General features: G+C 41.2%; 1 protein-coding gene across 7 annotated transcripts in view; it reads right to left on the minus strand.

The window, feature by feature from the left end:
* The window catches only part of PPFIA2 (PTPRF interacting protein alpha 2), a 634,690-nt gene that overhangs the window by 25,113 nt on the left and 588,644 nt on the right, over nucleotides 1–20,933 (minus strand). For all 7 annotated transcript variants that reach the window (XM_034772198.1, XM_034772232.1, XM_034772206.1 and 4 more), the window contains 4 exons: nucleotides 14,365–14,446; nucleotides 9,906–10,106; nucleotides 6,446–6,508; nucleotides 4,765–4,794 (listed from right to left, as the gene is read on the minus strand). In XM_034772198.1, coding sequence (XP_034628089.1) covers nucleotides 4,765–4,794; nucleotides 6,446–6,508; nucleotides 9,906–10,106; nucleotides 14,365–14,446 — 376 coding nt within the window. The remainder of the gene's footprint in view (nucleotides 1–4,764; nucleotides 4,795–6,445; nucleotides 6,509–9,905; nucleotides 10,107–14,364; nucleotides 14,447–20,933) is intronic.

Raw genomic sequence — 20,933 nt, forward strand, 5'->3', positions numbered from 1 at the left:
CACTGGACGTGAACAATTCTCATTGTCAAGATGCTGATCATGGTTTGAATTTGGGAGGGGATATGTGGCAGTCCAATATACACACAGCTTCCCGGAGCTGCCACCTTGTTATTTTGAGTCTCAGCTTCTTTTAAGAAGTCTCTAGCTATTTTTTCAATTTTTTCAAAATGTAACCCAAGTGTAACTGATGTATGAAAACAACAGAGTCTGGTGGCACCTTAAGGCTAACAGATATGGTGCCACAAGAGTCTTTGTTGTTTTTGGAGATACAGACTAACACGGCTACCCCAGATACTTGATGTATGAAAGTTCGCCTGAGTCTGCAACCAGCCTGTAACAATAGCTCTGAACTGTGGTATTAATTTCAATGAGGGTGATTATTCAGAGGCAAAATGATGATAATTAAAATATTGCTATTGTGAACTATCTCACTGCTGATTCTGTGTAAGAAAGACGGACTAGTATATTAAGATCTGTGGCAAATCTAGTGAGTAGAGCTTGGTTTGTGAGTATAGTTTGGAAAGGTACCACTAATTTTTTCAGTTTGCCCCCTAAAGTTAATAGGTATAATAGCTAAAATGATGATGCAGAGGTTGACACCTATTCATGAGCGTGAACTGGGTATATATGAAGGGATGTGTCATACGCTGAGGGAAAGAGGGATGCCAAAACAGAGCGAGAGACCTGACAGCAGCTGGACAGACACAGAAGTCCAAGAATATAAATATTTGATTCTCTGATCTATCTGAAACCATAAACTTGTGCTCTAAATAGGCAAGGCTGCTTGTAGATTAAAATCTATGATTTATATAATTTTACCTTGGATTTTCTCTCCATTTTCTAATAAAACTTCTAATAAAATCCTGTTATTTCGTGTGAGTGTGATGAATTTCAGATAAGCATACTGCAGCCAGTCTTACGAATTAGCTAAAAGTGGGTCCAGTTCTAGTCAATCTCTTCGTACATGATTTGGATAATGGTATAGAGAGTACATTTAAAAAGCTTGTGGGCAATACCAAGCTAGAAGGGATTGAAAGCGCTTTGGAGGACAGGATTAGAATTCAAAATGATTTGGACAAACCAAAGAAATGATTTGAAGTAAATAGAATGAAATTCAATAAGGACAAATGCAAAGTACCCCACTTAGGAAGGAATAATCAATTGCACAAATAGAAAATGGGAAATGACTGCCTAGGAAGAAGTACTGCAGAAAAGGATCTTGGGTTATAGTGGATCACAAACGGAATATGTCAACAATATAACACTGTTGAAAAAAATGAACATCCTTCAGGGATGTATTAGCAGGAGTGCTGTAAGTACAGTGGTGCAAGCAGGGCCGGCTCCAGGCACCAGCATTCCAAGCAGGTGCTTGGGGCGGCAATCTGCAAGGGGCGGCAATCCATGTGTTTTTGACGCCATAGCAGGGCGCCGAATTGCCGCCGCGGACGGCGGGAGCAGTCCGTGTGCCGTTAGGGCGGCACGCACGTTTCCGCAGCTGCGGCAATTCGGCGGCAGCTTCTATGGTCAGCTGCCCGCGGCGGCAATTCGGTGGCTTCTGACTTCCGGCTGAAGACAGAAACTGCCGCCGAATTGCCACCGCCGCGTAAACGCGCGTGCCGCCCTAATGGCACATGGACTGTCCCCGCCTCCGCGGCGGCAATTCAGCGCGCTGCTTGGGGCGGCAAAAACAGTAGTTGCCCTGGGTGCAAGTAAGCAGGTACGGTCAGGTACACTGTACCATTAAGATATTTATTGCCAGTACGTTGTACCAGAAAGAACCATTTTCAGAACTGCAAGGCTCCCAGGAACTGCAGCTGTATCACCCCCAGCCCCACCCACAGCCCTTCCACACAGCTGCGTCTCCTGTCTACGGTCTGTACAGCCCCGCCGGAGGTCAGGGCTGGGGGCAGTACAGCTGCACTGGAGGTGCTGTCAGCATGGGGCCGCCAGTGCTCCTTTTGCCCCTGCGGTTCCCGGGAGCCCTGCAGTTCAGAAATCCGTATGCGGCGCAACGGGATGACAGAGCCCACCCCAGTAACGTGGGACGGGGAGAGCATGGGGGGCTAGGGGCAGGGAGGAGTCACATGGGCGGTTACATGCCCCCCCCATTAGCTGTTGCCCCCCTTTGTGTCCCTCCCATGAGTTGCCTAGACGTACCGATAAGAATTAAAATCTACTTGCACCACTGTGTATATAAGACACGAGAAGTAATTCTTCCACTCTACTCAGTACGGATAAAGCCTCAACTGGAGTATTGTGTCCAGTTCTGGGCATCACACTTTGGGAAAGATGTGGATAAATTGGAGAAAACCCAGAGGGGAGCAAGAAAAAATATTAAAGGTCTAGAAAACATGACCTATGAGGAAAGACTGTTTGTTTAGTCTGGAGAAAAGAAGACTGAGAGGGGACATGATAACAGTCTTCAAGGGGGGAGGGATAACTCAGTGGTTTGAGCATTGGCCTCCTAACCCAGGGATCTGAGTTCAATCCTTAAGGGGGCAATTTGGGGCAAAAATCTGTCTGGGGATTGGTTCTGCTTTGAGCAGGGGGTTGGACTAGATGATCTCCTGAGGTCCCTTCCAACCCTGATATTCTATGATTCTAAGTATGTAATTATTATAAAAAGAGGAGGGTGATAAATCGTTCTCCTTATCCAGTGAGCACAGGACAAGAAGTAATGGGCTTAAACTGCAACAAGGGAGATTTAGTTCAGACATTAGGAAACATTTCCTAACTATATGGGTAGTTATGCACTGGAACAAGTCACCTAGGGAGGTTGTAGAATCACTGTCCTTGGAGATTTTTAAAAACAGGGTAGACAAACACCTGTCAGGGATGACCTAGATAATACTTAGTCCTTCCTCAGCATAGGAGACTGGACTAGATGACCTACTGAGGTCCCTTCCAATCCTACAATACGGTGATCTATGATTTAAATGGACTTGGTAATATATGGTGTGGTTTTCAAATAAAATAATAATAATTAATAAAAAAAATCTTTGAAACTGTGTAATATGCTGAAAAGCTTCTACATTAATGGTTCAGCTCCAAGAACGAGCACAATTCCCTTGATAGCTGTGTCATCTCAGCATGCTGCACTTTGGGTTATCAAAGTGAAGCTAGTCTGCTCTGACTGTTGATCCTAAACACAATTTGCAAAGGGTATTCTTTCTAGTAGTTCCTGGGCATTTAGCCTTTAGTGTAATTAATAGGGCCTTTCAGCTTCCATATGTGAAGTATATGATGGTTATAGACTTTACGTGCAGAGCATCTAGGCCCAGATTTTTAGAGATATTTAGGCACCTAACTCCCATTGATTTCAATGGGAGTTAGGTGCCTAAATACCTTTAAAAATCTGATCCCGTATCCTATAAATGACACACACAAAGAACCTCCAAAAATGTATGTAAAAATTGTGCAGGCACTTGATTGTACCTTCAGTTACCCCTGCAGCACATACATATAAATGAGGATCCAAGTTTACTATGAACCCACTACAGGATGGTGTCAGGATGCCTCCAGCTGACCTATCATCCTTTCTCCCCCATAGTTTACTGATTGTTTCGACATGACGGGGGAGCATGCCATCTCTGTGACTTGGATGGCCTTCCACAGACACTGGTAACCAGAACAAGAGAGGTCTTTTCTGTGCTGGCAGGGTTTGAAAGACATTGCCAGTAGGAACAGGAACTGTACCTGTACCCTTCACAATAGCCTGACATTAATAGCCCATCTGGATAAGCAGCACATAAACTCAGTGTGTTGTGACCTAATTGCCCCAAACTTGGACATGCGTTTAGGAAAAGCTATGCTAAGGACAGCGTGGGAAGGACATGAGGCATGCAGGGCCTTACTACTGACTACATGTACACAGGCCCACCGACAGCAATTCCGGGCCCCAGGACAGACCATGCAGTGGGCCTGAGCTGCTGCCGACTGCGCTGCTGGCGCTCAGCAAGCTGCTGAGCATGCTCTTCTGCACGGCCAGGGCTTCTACAGGCCGGGTCAGCTGCCTTTGCTGCTGCCGGTACCACCCCACGCGCACCTAGGAGCCCTGTGGCTTGCCCAGGCGATTTAACAGGGCCCAGGGCTCCTGGCCACCGGTACTGCAGCAGCGGCCAGGGGCCCCTGGGCCCTTTTAAATCGCCCGGGCTGCTGGGCAATTGCCCCCTTTGGCCTCCCCTGTTGGCGTGCCTGCATGTACATCCCCCATCCCTCGTGAGCAAACACGTTTCTAACCAATACCGGTATGGTTGGGAGCTGCATCTTGCTGGTGTCGAGGTCATGTAGCAGACATACTCATTCTTTATGAGCATTAGGGACTGCAGAGTAACAAGGCATTTGCAGCCATTGCCATTAATCTGCTTACTAGTGTGTTGTGTTTTACTTCCTCATCATCCCAAGCAAAAGCAAATCATACAAGTGCATAGAATGGATATGTGTGCAAAGTATATATGCACAAAATGAAGGATTGTGTTGAGTCTCCTTAAATATCTGGTTACAAAAGATCATAGCAATTTATATAAAGGAAAATATTTGCTGCAAATATGCTGTCTATGTTTTATGTAACAAACCTGTCTGGAAAAGATTTTCTTTGAATTAAAAATGTAAAAAAATACTCGTTATACTTAAACTAGTAGGAGGAAATCACAGCATTAGATTCATACAATGGCTGATAAAATGTTACAAGGTTTTCTATTACTATGTTAATTAAATTATTCTTAGTCTTCCATCCCAAAAAGTGTAAAGTCAAAAGATTCATACCTGGGCCCAGCTGCCTTCCTCAGACTCTTTCTGTATTATCAGCAAGGAGCCATTAGAAAAGCAGGTAAAAATACAAAAAACACAAGTCAAGAAGCAAAAGGTGATTACAATGCAAATGTTAACAATTCTAGTACAAAGAAAAATGCTGATAATGCATTTGACCTAGTGTCAATGGCAAACTGCTTAGCTAAACTACAAAACTGACACCATTATAATTAAGGTTGAGTAAATAACTTCTTAGTACTGACAAATCAAGAAAATATTAAAGATATAAAAAAAGCCTTCATAGTTTTGTGAAATTTTACAAGTTCATCTCAAACTCCGTTACAAAAGCAGCTACTAAAGTCAAAATTTTGCCATTTTGCCTCAAAATATTGCGAATTAGGGGTAACCCAATGTTTTGTTCAGCAAAGTCTCAAAACATTCATAATGTAAAGCTGCGTTTACAGGCAGAATGGTTGAAATTTTGCCCTGATTCAGATCTGTGAAGACTTGTAAAGCTCTCGTGTTTGACTTGCACATACTCAACGGGCAAAGTAACAGTTTCATTCAATTCTGTTAACGGTAACATTTTGTACAACACACTGCAATAAAGCCACTCACTTTCTTGTACCAAAAGTATGTTGTTTTTTCCTGGTCAATTTTCCAGGGTTAGCTCTGTTTGTTGGTGCTAAAGGTGTTGTTATTGTGTTAGTGTTTTCTTTACCAATAATGATAAAGCTGAGAGGCAGCTTGGTTGTAAAAAATAATTGGTAAGGAAATCACTCCGTGAAATTTATAGTGAATATGTAAAACATTATAGCAAATGAAAATGTGAAACAAATCCATCTTTGCTGCATTAAAATGTAGATTTAGCACCTCCCCTGCCATTTATGGGCTGGGCTAACCATAAATTATTCTGAACTGAAGATAAGGTTTCATACATCTTTCTTTTTAAGCTTAGTTAATTGCTTACAAACATGGTCTCATGCTGGCATAGAACAACCTTACCTTTGAAAACAAAAATATAATTCTAACTCTGAGGTTTTGGGGAATGAAAAAAATCTGAGCCATTGACTGGGGGATACATATTGCCATACATTTTAAGTCTCTACCAAAATCAGTAAGATATTTGCCAAAAAATCAATGGCACAATAGTCACCCTAAGTCCCAGAAATGTGAACAACTTGGTCTGGTTTTCAAAGAGAGAATTCTAGCTAAAGCATTTTTGTCCTGATTACATACTGTTTAGGCTTCCTCTAGATTGACATCTCTCAGCGTCATCATTATTACAAACTTCTATTTAAAGTGATACTAGCAAGGAGGCTTAGGGCCAAGGGCAGTACTGAAACTGCTATAGACTCGTTTTTAACAGACTAGATTTCAAATTGACAGTGTTCCCTTATATTAAACACTCTTCCTTCATATTCAACAGAGCGTGACATTCAAATTAATGTTTCAGAAAACAGAACTACAGCTGTACAGTGAAACTTCAGTACTGTGTGCAAGTTAATATAGTCTCTGTGACTGTAATACATTTGGTATTTTATATTTTAGGGAACTGTTATGTTTTTTCTAACTTTATATTTGAGAAACAGTCTACAGGTGATCTGACAATTGTAAACAACTACATACACTTCAGTTGTGTTCTTGGCATTAAAATAAATATCACTGTTGTTTAAATAAAATCGGAAAGACTAACCGTTTTGGCTGGAGCTGCAAGATTTTCCATTTCTTCATGGGTCACCCAAACATTGCCTGAGGGCTGTTAACAAGGCCCACAGGGAAGCAGGCAGAATCCACATTAGGTAAGCAGTGTTAAAGAAGAAAGGCAGCACCACTGTAAGTTAACAGCGTATAGCATCACAATCAGCACAACCATGTTCTTGCCTCAATCGAACTGCAACTAGAGAGAACTTTAGACAACTTGCTTTACATCTTTCTTCACTAAGATCTTAACAGATGATTGTTTATTAACCAGAAGTGGTGAATGAAATGTCTTATTCCTAATGTGGTGGAAATTCTCTGAATACCATTAAAAAGGGAAGAATAACAGTTAAAGCAAGTATATCACACAAAGAGCCGACGTTAGCTTTTATGTGGTAACTGAGTCCTGAGGAGAGTTCTAATGTGGTGATGAATTTCCAGCCTAAAAATTCTGCACACATACTGCAGTTGCATTGTGATGTAACATAAGATCCCTTTCCCTACAGTTCTGTAAGTCAAACATTCTTGAAGAATTTCTTTTAAAAATGTTCGCTTTTCCCCCTCATTCCATTGTTTTTAATAAGGGTAAGAGTCTGACTTGCCCCCGTGAGACCAGGCAGGGAAGTAAGGGGGTTTAAGACCTGGCTGAGCACACAAGGTCATAGGCTGCAGTAAATTAACTTTCTTCTGGAGAAAGAGAGAGGTCAGAGGACTTCTGACTCACGGTACAGCTGCGTGCCATCCATCCCTCAGGGCTAAGTGCAAAAAGCCCAATCTACCCTCATATTTCTAGCCTGAATACGTGACATCTCATCAGGTAAATGTCAATGCTTTTCTTGAGCTGTGTAACTATATATTTTAAAGGTGCCTCAGTAATGGGAATAGAGAAACCGAGATGTTCAGGGTAAAATTTGACTTTCAATGAAACTCAGATTTCTCAGTGCCTGAGCCACTTTTGAAAATGGTACTTAGGTGTGTTTGTTTGAAAATTTACCCTAAGTCATCATGGTTTTTGCTATTGTCTTCAATGAGAGCAAGATTCATCCTTGAATGAGGAAAGCCATCAGATTTTGAGTACATATGCCAGATTCTTAGGGCCAGGTTACTGATAGCAATACCTTAGATAGTACCACTTCAAGGAGGAGCACTCTGAGTAGTAGAAATCATCTCATTGGAGGAGTAAGGTCCTCCTCAAAGTAAGAGTAACAGAATTTGGCCCTTAGCAGTTACTGGAATAGCTGACATATTTTGATTGCATACATAAAGCTCTAAAAGATGTTTAAATATCATAGGGATCAAAAACCACCAGTATGGGCACTCTATAGAAAAACTGATTGTGCAGATCAAGTGGTGCAAATTGTATATGACATCATACTGACAGCAGAAAATTGAGCAGTGCTGTAAAAAGTCTTATAGCCACCTGATCATGCAGTGACTTACAACTACTGTTTGTTCAAGATACATTTCACTAAGACAGATAAAATTCACTTGCTCAGATCTGTGTCTGCAATTGTTTCCTTATATTATGTTACTCAGCAATAGATTTAAAATTTATGTGCAACACAGTTCATTATCATTGAGCATTTAAAATATGGAAATTAAGAAGTTAAGAATATGGAAGTTAAGAGAAGGTAGAGAAATATTCAAATATCCTCACTGTTCAAACAATCTCTTCAATGGAAGAACAAGTGTAATATATTACACTGCACATTTAAAAATCCCCTTAATTCTGTCTCCATATTTCAGCCCAGCTTCCACTTATAGACCTGAAAACAATTTACATAAAACTAACTGTACTTGTATTTGCATCTGACTAAACTTAACATGTAGCAGAGGCTACAAAATAGCTTAATCTCTACAAAGTTCAAAACTCACTTTGCAGACTCAAGAGGTTTGTATACAGGGGTTTGAATAAGCATCCAGACTTTTGGATGCTGATCCAAACCAAGGCTCAGTGCCAGGGGCGGATCTATGTATTTTGCCGCCTCAAGCACGGTAGTCAGGCGGCTTTCGGCGGTGTGCCTGCGGGAGGTGTGCTGGTAATGCGGATTCGGCGGCATGCCTACGGGAGGTCCACCGGTTCCACACCTTCGGCGTACCCGCCGCCGAATTGCCACCGAAGCTGCGGGACCAGTGGACCTCCCGCAGGCACGCCGCCGAAGGCAGCCTGACTGCCGCCCTCACGGCGACCGGCAGGCCGCCCCAGGCATGTGCTTGCTGCACTGGTGCCTGGAGCCGCCCCTGCTCAGTGCCCAAATGGAGAAGGGAAAGTGTTAGTATTCCAATGTCCCCCCTTCCCAGGCAGCATATTGCCCCGGACCCCCTTCATTTTCAATCAGTTTCCCCTTTTCTGACAGGAAAATACTATACAGCATAGGGAGATAAATACTTATACTATCCTTAAATTTGAGTGTTGTCTTAGGTTTTTCCATTTCTTTCTTTTCTCCCCTCTTCTCTCACTTTGATTCATTTGCTTCATCTCTTATTCCTGCTGCCTACTGTTCTCCTCTCTTGACTTTCTTTCTACCCTTTTTTCCTTCAGGGTCTCTACCTCTCAGCCTTTTCCCTTCACCTCTTCTGCACAATTCCCATCAGTCCAAGCTCCTTTTCTCTTTCTCTGACCTCCAATATCTCTTTCTAGGCCCGCTTTCTCACCTTACTTCCTATACAACACTATTTCTTAGTGTTCACCATCTGTCTCATGATTCTCTCCCTTCCTAACTCCCATTCTTTATTTCTTTCCCCACCAGCATGGCCCCTTTGTTCTCCGTCTCCCCAACTCCATGCACACTCTTACCATAACACACACAGGATTCTCACCCTCTCAAATTCACATCCATTTCTCACCTTTGTTCTCTTTCAAACAGGCTTCTTCCCATCACTTTCATTCTCTCTTCTATATGCACTCTTCTCCTGCCTGCTCTCTCTCCTCCCATCACCCACACCATTATACACAGAAAATAAAACACTTTCAATCTCTCTTCCTTCTTCTCACTACATAGCCACATACTCTTGGTGCCTCTCCTAGGAAGGAAAGATAAGCAGGAGGATACAGCAGATCCAGGCTGGGGGATAACTGAAAAAGGTAGAAGGAGGGAGAGGCAAGAATATTCTATGGGAGGAAAGAGCCAGGGCAGGAAAAGTATCTGGTTCATTTGGGGAGAGGATGTGACTTGGAGAAAGGGGAAAATAGAATACCTGCAAAAGTACAAGTAAGTTTCCAAACATTAGGTATCTATGGATAGCCTGTGTGAGCATTTTGAGGTTTGCCCTTCTCTCATATTGATCACTGAGGTAATTTCAAGGTTAATCAGAAGCACAATGTTAAAAAGGCACTTCCATTCTCTTCAGGACAATTCAGACTGATTTTGATTTGGTTTGTACTACACAACTTTTGCTATGGATTTTGATATAGTGTCAAGTGTGAGAAAGAAAGTTAGTTGAACGTGACTCACTGTTCTAGAAGTGGGAGGAGCTGATGGACTCGTAAGTGATACCATCTCCTGGATTGCTAGTCGGAGCTTTAAGCGATGGAGAGGGTTGCTGATTCCAATTTCTCTCTGAATCTCAGTATCAGACAAAGCAGACATTATGGCTCCACTCTTCACATTTGCACGGCAAGCAGCAACATACCATGCAGGCATTCCCAACCACAGCTGTTGAGAAAAAAGTCACCAGTTTAAGACACTAGAACTAAATTTCTGAGATTTCATACATGATTTAGTTATTAAGACACCTGCCACGTGAATTACTATGGTAATACTCAAGCACTCAAATCACCAGTTTGTGAAAGGCCCTTTTGCGCATGCAGATTCAGGCACTGCACAGGCAAAAGTGTGATCAAAAAGTGATTTTGATGTTGTGAAATGGCTTTGGAATTCTGGACCTGAGCACGACTGGAGATTTCACGTTAGCTCTCTAGTGTTCCATAACCATACCAGGAATGTCGAATACAGGCATGTTTCTTAGGGTATGTCTATATTCCAGCTTGAGGAGACATACCTGCACTAGCTAAATGACAGCTAGTGTGTGGAACATTGAGTATACTCACAACAGCATGAGCCACTGATAGGGTAGCTTACCTAACATCTTGGATGGGTTGTGCTCAGCGTGGCTAGCCCCTTGCGCCATGGCTGCTACACCCTATTTTGAGTGTGCTAGATCAAAGAGTGCTAGCACAGGTATGTTTCCTTGAACTGGAACATAAGAACGACCATACTGGGTCAGACCAAAGGTCCATCTAGCCCAGTATCCTGTCTTCCGACAGTGGCCAGTGCCAGGTGCCCCAGAGGGAGTGAACCTAACAGGCAATGATCAAGTGATCTCTCTCCTGCCATCCATCTCCACCCTCGGACAAACAGAGGCTAGGGACACCATTCCTTACCCATCCTGGCTAATAGCCATTAATGGACTTAACCACCATGAATTTATCCAGTTCTCTTTTAAATGCTGTTATAGTCCTAGCCTTCACAACCTCCTCAGAATTTACACCTCCAGCTCAAAGTGTAGACATATGCAAAGTGTTTTCAGAGCCACTCAAAATCCCTGCCTGCAAAAGTCCTACTATTCTTTTCCTGACCTCTTATGAGCAGAGACTGACCATAAGATTGAACTGTGCTCAACTGTTTTGCATTCTTCTAGGCATGCAAAAACACACTGCCTGTTGTTTCACCTTATTGTGATTGCAAGAACACCTAGGTCTTCTTATCCACAGGAAAGAATTCCATATTAAAGAAATACATATGTGAACCCTCTAAAACACGGTCCTCCCAAAAAACCAAACACCCTCCCGCAAAATCCAGGGAGCTCCTAGTCACAGTATGAAATACATTCAATTATAATGAAATGTGCAGAAGGAGGACCAAAAGACATAAATCGACAACATTTTCAGACATGACTAGTGATTTTGGGTGCCCAACTTGAGAAATTTGTACTTTTCAAATATAAGGTGTAAAAAAGCATGTTTCAAATGAATGCATTAGCTACTGGGAGTGTACAAACATTCTTTTCTGTTCTGTTTCCTATACCACACCCATCAGCATGGAACTGAGTGCCTGCTGAGCACCCATAATACCGTACCATTTAAGGATTACATTTTCAAGATTGTTCACTAATTTTGGGTGTCCGGTTCAGAATACTAGGTCTGGATTTTCATAGATTAATAGATTCCAAGGCCAGAAGTGTCCACTGTGAACTAGTCTGATCTCGTGCCTAACACAGCCATAGAACTTCCCTAAAATAATTCCTGTTTGACTTAGAAGAATTCCTGTTTGAACTAGAAACATTTTCATAGGTGCTAAGCATCTGCAGCTCTATCTGCAGTAAATGGGAGCGTCACATGCGCCACACCTCTGAAAAATCATGTTCTGTGTGTCTCAAGTTGAACATTCAAAATTAACATATAATTTTGAAAATGTAACTCTAAATCCTCTCCAGTGTCTTTGGATATTAGAAGCTGTTTTACCAAGAGAGAAAATGTAGGCATGGAATATTTTTTAAACATGGCATCGGTTAATCCATATGCACCTGGACAGCCATCAGGGACAGATAGAAGTGTGTCTGATTTAACAATCTCCTACATTGAAATGAAATACTCAACATTAGACCTAAACCATCAGGTTGGAAATGTGTACCATGAAGAGAGCTGTGTGATAAATTTCATATGATCGGGGGAAGGGGCGGGGAACCCCAGGATCTACAAAGAGCTAAAAATGCTCAGTATAGAGAAAACTTATTTTTCCACAGGTGCAGACTTGGGTACAACACCTTATCCTTTTGGAATTTCCTCCAACTCCCCAAGGCTGATGGAGTGCCCTTTTGCATCCTTTTGGGCAGTGTTGTGCCTGGTACCAAGCTGTAGTGCACTAAAACTGCCTGATGCTTCAAGGGATGATCCGGGAGGCAGCTATCTGTAAGGATTACTTGGCATGTTTCATTAGAATAGGGGCTATGAAAAGGCAAAATGGCAAGATTCCTCCTCTCCCTCCAGTATTTGCTTCAGATGTAGACCTAATATGATATTCTGTCAAGCATTACAACATTCACTAATGCAGGACTTCTCAAAATGACTGAAAATATCACCGAATTGTTCTCAAATCTTATGAAAATTCCCATTTTTACCATATTAAAAATCAACAAGTAAAAACTGGAAATTTTGCATGAAAATAGACAGACATAGACTTTACTCTTGGATGTCACTGAGTTTCATACTGTCCTTTTCCATAGTAGGAGTGAAATTTTCTGATGGTTTGTCACTGGTACCACTGTAACTTGCTCATCATCATAGTCTGTCAGGGGACCAGTTACTTAGCACTAAACCTTGTGAGGATAAATAAAAATTCTCAGCTATATGGAGGCCTAAACCACACTTCAAGAATACTAACCCTTCTGGCTGCAATTCAGTGATTTTAAAAAAACATATCATTCATTGTTTTTGAAAGTGAAGACATTCTGAAGAGCCAGACTGGGACAGGTGCACAAAGGGTCGGGAGGAGGGCAAATAGCCCACACCTCAGATGGCCTACATAATGGGACGCTACCATCACAGTTCCAGTGCCCAGGGGAGTTTAGTCAGATCCTCCATATGCCCCATGAGGCGTAGAGTGCTACAAAGAGGATGGGGAGAGTCTGGGAGGAAATGGATCCCTGTCTCTCCATCATACACTGGTCTACAAAAGAGCACTGTAGGGAGCAGGCTGTGCTGAAATATGGTATATCAAGAAGCTTAGGGAGAGATTGGGTCTCTTTTTGATGCACAGTCCCCTCTTTGAAGTGCCCCACACCACACATACAGGACTGAATTTTAAAGCACTATCTAAACCCAGTTAAATTGCCATGTAAAGTTTAATAGGGACATGTATGCAGATTGAGTCCAGGGCCCAGATATAGAATTGTCAGCACAACTTAGCCAAAGGACTATGAAAAAATTATGCATAGCTTCATAATGCATCTTCTCTCATATTTTCTATACATGTATTCTTTAAATAAATTAGATTTTTCTCCTTTTCAGACGCTCTCCAAGCCAAACACTCCACTTAGTTTGCACTTAAACAGCTCCTTAGAACAGAAGACAGCAATTTGGAAAGGAGAGTGGCCTAAGTTTGAGTTCTTTACTTCTGTAGAACTTGATTCAAAGTTAAAGGGTAAAAAGGAGTGTGCAGGTCTTAATCAGCTCTATAGCAGACACTTATCTACATCAGAAACAACCACTTAGTGTGACACAAATAGTGTCTCGGAAAGTGTATACCCATTGTTCCAAGCAAGGAGGATGCAGATCAAGATTGAGACACTTTATCAGCATTAGTTTAGGAAGCTCACAGCTCTTAAGATTTATCCAAGCTATACACATATATATTACACACCAAATAACTACGTTTAAAGGATACTAAGATGACAGTCAAGCAATGAAAATTTAGCAAATGCCAGTATTAAGTTTGCCTTAATTTGCCCGCCTTGTACTTATGTGTTATGAAAAGTCTTTAAATTATATGACTACATACTGTTTGTGAGGATAAGATCCTCTACACATATTTGCCACTCGGGGAAATAAGAGAGACAGACACACTCTGACAGTGGGTTTCCTAGACATTTACTGACAGAGGAATATTGAGACTCAGGAACCCAGTGTTCAATTGCAGTTTTTCTAGGGTAGCATTCTTCAGAGGTAATAAATCTTTTTTTTTTGCCCCCATTCCATCCAACCTGCCTCTATCTCCCTCTCGGCAGTTTCTGTCTCAGCCCCTCATCCTTTATCCACCTGCAGCTGGCAGTGATACTACAGCTAATAGAAAATAAGAAAAGGAAACATTCAAACTTTCTTTCCAAATACTGTCTCTCAGAGTTTGGGAGGGTAATATAAATACAGAAGTTCTGTGAATAAGATCCATGTTTCCAAGTTCTCCTCTGAACACTTACCTCCAGCCACGCAACCACTGTAGGCCCGTCCCACTGTGCAAAAGGCAATCCCTTTCTCCGAGCTTCTTCCAGAAGTTCATGCCTAAAAGTGTATCATAAAGTGTTAAGTGGGTGGCCGTACCTGGGACAGCAGAGATACACTTATACTTCCAAGGCTAAATGCAACAGTAATGCAGCACAATAACTCTCCTCATTTACACCAATAACCTTGTTAAAGTATTTAAGCCTAAGTAAAAGCACTTCCTTGCCTTTTTTGAACATATTCTTTTCTCTATCCCAAACTTTTTTCTCTTTCTGTTCTAGGACTCGTTTTTTCTTGGACTAGGACTCCTTTGATAATGCCTAACATGTAAAGGAAATACTTTTGTATTTTAAGTTTCAGCATTTCTGGATTGCATATAGAAATATACCATAGAGAAGACATCTATTATACAATTTTGTTACACGTTTTGACACACTTCATTGGATAAGCATTGTGATAATTTATCAACGATATGTGAATCATTATAACGGTGGCCAGCTCCAGATCCAAATTCTGCACCTGCCATCTCCCCTGGACTTCAAAGACTGTGGAACCCGTCACTCCACAGTAAGAATTTGGATTTTGCAGCTTTTAAAACAAAGAGTATAACATCACATTTAATATAATGGTATTGAATATCATACAGATTATATACATTTTAAATCTATTAAAATATCAGGAAAATGCTAGCTTTCCATTTCACCCATATTAAATAACTTGATCACGCACACACAAAAAAATCCTTTTGCACAGGGGAAAGGATCAACAGGATATTGCAGGGGGCACAGAATTCATCACGTAGCCCCTCTAAAACCTGTTTTTTATAACCAAAGTATTTCTGTCTGCCTCCCACTGAGAGGAGCAGAGAAGGCAGGTTCTCAGCAGTAATGGAAACTAATTAGATAAGGACTATGCTAATGTAACATTAAAATTTGCTGACAACACCTCATAAGAAAGGAAATTTAAAGTGATAATATCGATTTTGCTTCCTTGTCCTTTATTGTTGCAGTCTACGTGGTTCAGAGATCCCCCAACAACGCTTCTTTGCCTTAGTAGCTCTTCACATAGGGATCTTGAAAAACTGTGGCACAATGAAGCAGAGATAAAGGTGAGAGAATGACCCTGTTTTTTCAAGAAATAAACGTGGGGTTCCCAAATCATGAAGGGTCAGATTCTGTTACTTGTGCTCCTACTGAGTATCCTCTTATTCTGTAAATTACTCCATTGTAATCAATGGAGTAACACTTTCAGATAGATGCTATTCAGTGAGTGAGCGTTTCAGAATCTGGCTCTAGTAGAAGGGGAGAAAGATTGATTAAGACCTGCATACCTCTTTGTCTTGATAATCTAATTTTTTATTTGAATCAAGTTATCCAGCAGTGACAAACACAAAGTACTTATGTCACCGTCCTTTCCAAATTTATGTCTTCAGTTCTATGGAACTGTTTAATTTCTTAAATGACAACTTTCAGGTACAATGCAAGTTTTTTAGATACCCAAAAGTCAGAGTTTATAGGTGAAATCAGCTGCTTAAATACCTAAATTCCCTAAATTATTTTGCATCCAGAAGAAGAGTCCATTTTTGAAAATCTGGCCTTACAACTGTTTCAGGTTTCTGTATTTCTCCGATAGCTATAGATAACACCATTGACATCTGACAACACTTTTCAACCAAAATCAACCTCTCAGCACACACACTATCCTCTGCTACAGGGAATTTTGCAGTTGCTTGTAGGAAACTAGTTATATAACTGCCACTTGCTATCCAAGTCCTTTTCCTGAATCCCAGCTAGGCCAAGGAGACCTGGGGAGCTGGGCCAAGGAGCCCAAAACTACCAGTAAAAAAGCCAGTTAACTGCTTGGTGCATAAGGATGGCGTTTACTCTCTGTGGGTGGCTGGTGGAAGTGAGGGTTTCCTGCTCCAATTTTCCAGAGAGGGTGGAGTGCAACACTGTTGTTGCACAGGTTCTACCCCATAAGTGGAGTATGAGAACACTCAACCACCCCTCTCCCCATCATCAGTGTGAGCTTCCTCAGTGCTCAGCAGTATGTGAGTTGGGGGGAACTTCAGTCTAGGAGGCAAATTTGGGCTTGTTAGATCTTTTTTTAAAACCATGGTTGAACTCTGGAATTGAAGTGCCAGGAAAAGAGACATGATCTTTAGGCCCCAGAGCCCCTTTACAATGTCTTTCCCATGAACAACTCACTTCCTCCACCCTGGAATATCAGAGAAAGTATTGAGCATGTTCAGTATATCTCTGGTGTGATTCCCATGAGCTCAGTTGCCATACGGTAATCAGACCGGAGTCAGGTTTGGGCTCTCAGTTTAGCATTATGCTGCCGCTTCTGAGGGAGATATTCTCCCCTGGAGTAGTGAAGAGCCTCTATAGTTGCATGGTCAGTCAGACTTGTGGTGGTACTTATGGGAGAGCAGCTCTGGATATTGCTTTTGGCTGAACAGAACAGTCCAAAATCTGAATTTCTTATACTCCTGGCTACGGCTATCAGTGACATCACACATAATCCTGAGGTTCTTGGAAGGCACAGCAGGGGAGGGAGGAAAATGATTATAAATAATTTTAGTTGTAATTTTAAAATCTATGATTCAGTCAAATATTGTATTAAGGTGAAATTTACCCTTGGGCAGAGTGCCAGCACAAGACCAAAGCCTCACTTAATGATTTGGGATCTTAAAGAAATCTTTATTTATTTATTTATTTAGAAGGATTGAAATTTATATTTAAAAGCTCAGATAATAATTTCCTTTTCCTTTATAGTTTTGCCTAAAACTCATGAAATGCAAATTTTATTTAAGTTGAATTTCCCCTTTTTTTTAAAAAAACCCTGTGGTTTAAATGTGTATGATTATATATTATATAATATGAAATTATAAACTATGTCACTTAGGCTGTCTACAGGGTTTGAACCTTGGATCTGCAGAACTAAAAGCAAAGCCTCTATTACTCCATATAAAAGCAGCAATTTCTTAGGTGATAGCTGTAGTAGACTCTTATCCTCTTATATGAATCAGCCACTGGAGGGGGACAAAGATCCACACTTTGTTAGAATGGGTTACAAAAATGAGTATGATGCAAGTTAATTAATAAACTATGTACAATTTTGATAAAAAGTAAATATAATTTAATATAAAATAATTTTTATATGGAGACATACTATTTCATAGAACTGGAAGGGACCTTGAAAGGTCATTGAGTTCAGTCCCCTGCCTCCACAGCAGGACTAAGCACTGTCCCTGACAGATTTTTGCCCTAGATCCCTGAATGGCCCCCTTAAGGATTGAACTCACAACCTTAGGGTTAGGAGGCCAATGCACAAACCACTGAGCTATGCATCCTCCTGTAATAATAAAGGTAATATAACTAAAATAGCAACTTCCAGTATTTATGAATAATATGACTCTTCTGCAGTGATTGTAGGTCTGCAGCAAATTTTCAAACCAAAATTCCTTGGCTATTTGAAAGTCAAGTTTAAAAAAAATCAAAATCAAGATGTTAGAAACAAGATTGTGTTATATAAGAGGTCACAGTAGCTGATGGCTTTATAATCTCTGAATCTATTAAAGCGGTTTTCACTTGAGAATACATTAGTTTATTTTATAGTATAAACTTCTTGCAAAAAGAATCAGATAATTTTCCAATGAATCTGTAATTTTTCATTACAACGTGGATATGGCTAAAACTGTGTGCAATTTTCCTACCACCCGGGTAATAACAGCTATAAACCAGTTCACATAAATTTAGATGCCATTTTTGGAGAAAAATGTATACACTACACTTCATCAAAGTAGTTTATGAGGCCATGAAGTTATTCTAAGCAAAACCCACAAATTAGTGACTCAGAGGAAGGGGCCCGTGGCTCCAGAGGGTAGCCTACTGATGGCTCCGCAGATGGATAGAGAGGCCCCCGGTTACAGGAAGCTACAACTGCAGCTGCCTCCTCCCTGCCTAAGCAACTGATCATTAGGGGAGGAACAGTGAATATGCTCAGTTGCATTAATAACAGCCTCAGACTGTTTCCCTCTGCTGGGGCTTACAGTTGGTGGGGAGAAATGTAGTGTTCCCCTCCCTAATCTGAAAGGTGGGGAGGAGCTGGCAGATGTCAGAGAAAGCACTATATACCATTACACTATGTCACTTGTTTGTATCTTTAGGCAGATACAGGACTTTCCTTGCTTTCCTATCTAATTTTTGACAACATGTGCAACAAATATGGTAAGGAGAATTGATATTAATTAGACTTTACTGTAAGAGGTAGTTTGCATATAATATTATCTAAAAGGGTTTGCAAGCACTGGAATGATTATAAAATGAATTAATATTTTTAGATATTATTATTTAAGAATAAAATCCCCTTTATTTAAGACACTGTGGGAGTAACTGTAATATGAATGTAGGACTGGAAGGGACCTTGATAGGTCATCTAGTCCAGTCCCCTGCACTGAGGAAGGACTAAGTATTAGGGACCATCGCTGACAAGAGTTTGTCTAACCTGCTCTTAAAAACCTCCAATGACAGAGATTCCTACAACCTTCCTAGATAATTTGTTCCTGTGCTTAATGAGCCTTATAGTTAGGTAGTTTTTCCTGCTATCTAACCTAAATCTCCCTGCTACAATTTATGCCCATTACTTTCTGTTTTCAGTGGATAAGGAGAACAATTTATCACACTCCTCTTGATAACATCCTTTTATGTACTTGAAGATTGTTATCATGTCCCCTCTTGGTCTTCTCTTCTTCAGACTAAACAAACCCAGTTTTTTCAATCTTTCCTTGTAGGTCATGTTTTCTAGGCCTTTAACCTGTGTTTGTTGCTCTCCTTTGGACTTTCTCAAATTTGTCCACATCTTTCCCAAAGGACACAGTACGCCAGTTGAGGCTTATCAATGCTGAGTAGAGTGGAATAATTACTTCTCATGTCTTGCTTACAACACCCCTACTAATACATCACAGAAAGACATTTGTTGTTTTGAAACAGTATTACACTGCTGACTCATCTTTAATTTGTGATCCTCTACAACCCCCATATCACTTTCTGCAGTACTCCTTCCTAGACAGTCATTTCCCAGTTTGTATTTGTGCAGCTGATTATTCCTTCCTAAGTGTAGTTCTTTGCATTTGTCCTTATTACATTTCATCCTATGTATTTCAGACCATTTTGACATTTTGTCAAGATAATTTTGAATTCTAATCCTGTCCTCCAAAACTCTTCCAACTCTTCCCAGTTGGTATGGTCCACAAATTTTATAAGTGTACTCTCTATGCCATTATCTAAATAATTTATTATTGCGTCATTAACTATCTTCTACTGTGCTAGATAGGCAGGGCTGGCTCCAGCATTTCTGCTGCCCCAAGCAAAAAAAAAAAAAAAAAAAGAAGAAGCCGCGATTGGCGGCGGCAGTTCAGTGGAAGGTCCTTCGCTCCTAGAAGGAGTGAGGGACCTGCCGCCCCCTGAATTGCTGCAGGTGCCGCCCCTCTCCCTTGGCTGCCCCAAGCACCTGCTTGTTAAGCTGGTGCCTGGAGCCGGCCCTGTAGATAGGTGTTGCAAGCTAAGGAAATTATATGAAAGTGGACTTTAGTTAGCCTCTGTCCAAAGCTAGGGTGACTCTTCTGTTAATCTAACATTTTAGAAAGAAGACATGATACAACTGGGTACTCTCACTATTGGTGCAATTAGAGAGGGGCACAGTCAGGTGTATCTGGGCTGCCTGGCACAGAATGGTGGTGACATAGAAGTGCAGGCTACCCCCAGCATTGACTTCTCTTCCCTAATCCAAGGAAACCAGTTCACAGAGGCACTATTGTACTGGGCTGTTCTCCCCATCCTGATCCTCCCCAGAGCCCCATGGGACTGTTTAGCATATGTCTATGCTAACACACTCAACATTATTATACTAGGGTTGCCGTTCAGCACTTTGAAACTCCTCTGAAGGGAGCAGTAGCCAGAGTGGACAATATAGGAACTTTGCTGTCAGGGGAGATACAAAACCCAAGAGATCAGCGCTGACTATGAATGTTCAGGACAACCTGAGATTTAGGGCAGTGTTTTTCAACCTGTGGTCCATGGAGGGGGTCCACAAAAGGCTGTTGTTACCATAGAATAGTGGTTTTCAACCTGTGGTCTACAATCTCCTGGGGGTCAGCAGACTAAGTCTAAGATTTCCAAAGGGGTCCATAATTCCATTTAAAAATTTTTAGGAACCAAAAATGAAAAAAGGTTGAGAACCACTGATTTAAGGGTTTATATTTCATGGAGTTTCTTGCCCACTAAATGTTTTTTTCCTGCATAGGTGATTTTCGAACCCTGTATCACCTGCTGCCAACTGTTCATTGTGTAACAGTAAATGAATGTTATTTAAAAATGAATGACTAAGGAGAGTCTAGTTTCAGAGTAACAGCCGTGTTAGTCTGTATCCGCAAAAAGAAGAACAGGAGTACTTGTGGCACCTTAGAGACTAACAAATTTATTAGAGCATAAGCTTTCGTGGACTACAGCCCACTTCTTCGGATGCATATAGAATGGAACATATA

Source organism: Trachemys scripta, chromosome 1 (assembly GCF_013100865.1).
Source record: "Trachemys scripta elegans isolate TJP31775 chromosome 1, CAS_Tse_1.0, whole genome shotgun sequence".
NCBI lineage: Eukaryota > Metazoa > Chordata > Testudines > Emydidae > Trachemys > Trachemys scripta.